Source organism: Belonocnema kinseyi, chromosome 9 (genome assembly GCF_010883055.1).
Source record: "Belonocnema kinseyi isolate 2016_QV_RU_SX_M_011 chromosome 9, B_treatae_v1, whole genome shotgun sequence".
Lineage (NCBI taxonomy): Eukaryota > Metazoa > Arthropoda > Insecta > Hymenoptera > Cynipidae > Belonocnema > Belonocnema kinseyi.
The window spans coordinates 2785119-2789258 of NC_046665.1; the positions used below are offsets into that span (position 1 = coordinate 2785119).

Below are 4140 nucleotides of genomic sequence, written 5' to 3' on the forward strand. Positions count from 1 at the left end.
CATAATCAATCGTTGTGGGTCCGATTATGTGACTTTGGGAGAAATATTCAGTTGTTTCTTGACATTTTGTTTAGCATTCTCTCACTTTCCACTTAGAATTAAGTAAGAAGTTGAGAAGTTCCAACTTAAATTCTGATGCAATTTGAAAAAAAAGTTGAGAAGTGAGATTTGCTCACTTAATTTTTTAGTTAAAAATTGTGAGAAATTCGTGAAAAGTAACAAGTCAGTGACTTGTTACACCGACGTTATATAATTACATTGCGACTCATTTTGGTTACAATAAGAATAATGATAATATTATATTCAATTATTATTTCATGAAATAATGAATAATAATAATTAATAGCAGTTAATAATGATTTATTAATTAATAATTATTCATTATACATTTATCTTGATGATTTAATTTAGAAATTTTCATTTGATTTATTCAATTAGCTCAATAATTAGGTTCAAAAATTGGCGTCAAATTAGTTTCAATTAGCGTCAAAAATATCTCGCTAGCAGAAAAGAGATTTAGTTTTGCGATTTCTGGTCATTTGTCTGGCTTTTTTCAATTAATAATCATATTTTTAAATAATGTGTTTTAAACGTAGAACTGAAACCCTCCACAAGTATCTACATTCAACGAGGGGTAGGCCGAAAAAGCAAACGCTTGAATGAGACCAATGATCACGAATCTGGTTATCGCAATCTTGCCACCCCGTCTGAGGAACCGGTACCACCATGTCATCAAAATAGCGTTTTAAAACAGGGCGTTGAAATGCCACTTAACTCTTAATTTTTAATTACTAATAAAAAACAGAAATATTATCCGCGTTTTGGATCAGACGAAAATGAAATCGAATTTCGATTCCGGTATAAACCGGATGAAGCCATTAGCCCTATCGAGTCGATTGAATCGGCAATTAAAGAGATTTGTCAGTATTTATTAATACCTTACGACCCTCTTGATTTCACTGGAATCAAATTCATCGCAGATAATTTCACGGAAGATGACGCAGCGTTGCCTTTTCGTCACCTATGCGAATGCTATTTCAAAGACGTAGGATACAGGACTGTGATTTTCTAACCTACGGATATGAATCCGTGTAAATGTAAAATAAAAAATGTATTTATTTTAATAAATTCTGCATTCGCCACCGTGAACATCGACTTTGGCTCACACATCTGAGTTAAAGAAGGTATAAATTAATTAAAGTTATCGTTAAAATTGCTGGTGCCGAAAATTCGATAACGAACATGATTCGCTTCTCGAAGTTAAGAAGAATCATGTCTGTCCTCGAGTGTGCAACAGAAACAATTTTCGAAAATATACAGTTCCAGTATATGCGGTACTTCCCAATCTCGACAATTGACTCGATTTCTTTATAAGCATTTAGAGGAGCGGTATTAAGGTGAATGCCGTAAAAGTGACAAAGATGGTAATAAAGCATTCTTAGTGCCGCATTGTGCCTTTGGATGTAGGTCGTTCCTTCATGAGTTAGACAACTATATAGTATGTGAGCTAAATGCTCGGGGTGTGCATAGCACGCCCTGCAGCTATCGTCGAGAATGTCTTGGCTCAAAATGTGGCGACGGTATGTTAAGGTGGAAATGACACCGTCTTGGCATGCCAAAATAAAACCTTCCGTACCAGACATCAATCCGGGCGATTTAAGGAAAGAAACGTTAGCTCACACGACATTGACTGATCCTCCACATTTCTGTGGATGATACTGTGCATCCTCTTATCGAAGAACTGTTCATGCGTCCTAACCTCCACTGGCTGTTTTTTTTGGTATTGGTGCTGCCTGAAACACCCTCGCTGTCTAGTGTTACCGGAGAACGCTCGCTCCAAAGGCCGACAAATTCTAGTACGTCGAGCGTCTCCAGAAATTAATAAAATAAAAGAGGCAGGAGACGAGACGCAGCATGGCGCCGTGGCCACACGCGGGGGTCAACGACAGACTGGTCAGAAGTTAGTCAAGGGGGTTCCCTTTGGACTTGTAGCCACTGTGTCTGAGGGTTTAGGTAAGAATAAGTTTTAAATTGTTAATTCTAAACGTTTTTGAAACCAAAGAAGTGTCAACCTAATAAATGAGGGGTAACTTTGCTCATTCCTCTTTGATAGTCAATAGATAAGTTATAGTTCTCCCTCTCACGTCTGTGAGGCCACCCCCTCTGTCTCTTATCTTGAGTTGAGTGAGTTGGTCGACCTGCTAATAGTGTTAGAATGCCTGTTTTGGTGGGGTTCGGATAGAGGTGACCCTATCTGGCGCCTGATAAATAATAATAACGAGCCTCGAGGGTTGTTCGTGAGTCGCAAGAACGCGACTCACGAACTCGAATATCCGGTCGGGGCCGACAATCAATATATTATTGAGATTAAATTAATCTATAGCGAGTTTTCCTATCCTGGGCCACCCTTTGGCCAGGGGGGGCTGGCTGCCTGCCAGCCCATAGTTGAGAATTTTTCACGAAAGTAATAGAATTTTCCACCCAAATAAGGGAATTTTTATCAAAATAGTTTCATTTTCAAGCCAAGAGGACTTAGTTTCTACAAAACAGTTTAATTTTGAACGAAAAATGCTCTCAAAACTCAAATAAATATATAAAATAACAAAATAAATTCCTTTGAATAAATCTAATTTTCAGATACAATATTTAATTCAATATGTTACGCTGAAGATTTAATGTCAAAATAATTGCATCTTTAACAAAATAGATGACCTTTCAACAAAAAACGTAAATTTTTCACCACAAAAGATGAATTTTCAACGAGAGAATTATGTTTTCAATCTAAGTAGTCTCACGTTTTAGATCTTACAGAAAAAAACAGTCGAATCTTCAAGCAAAAAAAATGAATTTGGTAGAAAACAGTTAAACTTTTAACTAAGCTTAAATAAACCTTATGGGAGTGTGCAGCACTTGATGCAACACTCTTTCACAAGAGAAATAAATGTTTAAGTCTACAGTCTGAATAAACTTATATCCATGAACTGAGCTTTGACAACTGGCGATTGCATCGGCTTGCTGATTACAAAGTTCGAAATATTGATTAATGTTTTAGATGCTATAAAAATTTCAAATGCTTCTACTATCAAAGAATTAACAAATCGTTAACTACTTTTTACTTCTCACAACCTGTTGAAAATTTTTCATTAACAAATGGTTGGTTTGACGGTTAGAGATTGATAGAAAAATATGGCAGTTTTTTATAAACAGGGAGAAAAAAAGATAGATCACAGTGGAAACCATTGATACACATATTGATAAAAAAGGTAGGGTTTAAGGAACGATTAAAACAATCTTTCTAATATTCAGACAATTTCCCGGGGGCTTATTAAGCCACATCGTATGAGGTTCTTAGAGCTTTACACTTTTTTAAATTCTTAGTATTTTATTATCATAATTATTTCTTCATTCTTTCAAGTGTGTTCCATTTTTAGAAACTTCATCTTATATATGCTGAATCTTTCACTAAAAAATTTTTATCCGCAAAGTCACCCTAAAAGTGTGAATATTGGGTGTACAAAGTAAAACGTGTGCTTATACATTTAAATCGAATTGCAGGAAATGTGCGTTATATATGGACTTCGGGACGCAAGTGCAACTTTCAAGGCTGTGATCGCCCAGATCTTCAGCCCCAAAATGTGAATGGGTGGTTTTGGTCTGGATCAGGAGCAAAAATTGGACCAACCACTCAGAGAAATACGGGAGATTGGAGTCATACGGGTGGTTATGGACAACAGCAACCCGACAATCGTGAGGCTGCGCAGGTATGAAAACACTATTTCTCAATTGAAAAGCCGAATTACCAAATACACCGAATTGTGTATTTTATTTTGCAGGGTAAATTTCTGCACTAAGATTACTTCTTTTTGCGGAGAAGGTTTACCTCATCATGAAAATTTATTATCCAATATTATATGTTATTTTAGCATTTCAGCATTTATAATGAAAACAAAATCTTTTTTCTCTTAAATGTCATTAAATTATATTGTTAAACATCTTGGGTGATTTAAATTTTTCTTTCTATATTTTTCCTAATATTCTAAACAATATATATATAATTAAAAATTTGTCATAAGGACAACCGCAGGATTTCGCCGGGAGCGGGTGCTAATCTGAAAAATTGCACCCGCTTCCAGCGAAATC

At 35.7% G+C, this 4140-nt stretch overlaps 1 protein-coding gene across 4 annotated transcripts in view; it reads left to right on the top strand.

Moving 5' to 3' along the window:
* LOC117180927 overlaps window positions 1-4140 on the top strand; it is a 194205-nt gene that overhangs the window by 118074 nt on the left and 71991 nt on the right. For all 4 annotated transcript variants that reach the window (XR_004468083.1, XM_033373564.1, XM_033373565.1 and 1 more), the window contains one exon: window positions 3556-3761. Coding sequence is in view for 3 of the 4 variants with exons in the window: in XM_033373564.1 (XP_033229455.1) it covers window positions 3556-3761 (206 nt within the window). In the remaining variant the exon portion in view is untranslated. The remainder of the gene's footprint in view (window positions 1-3555; window positions 3762-4140) is intronic.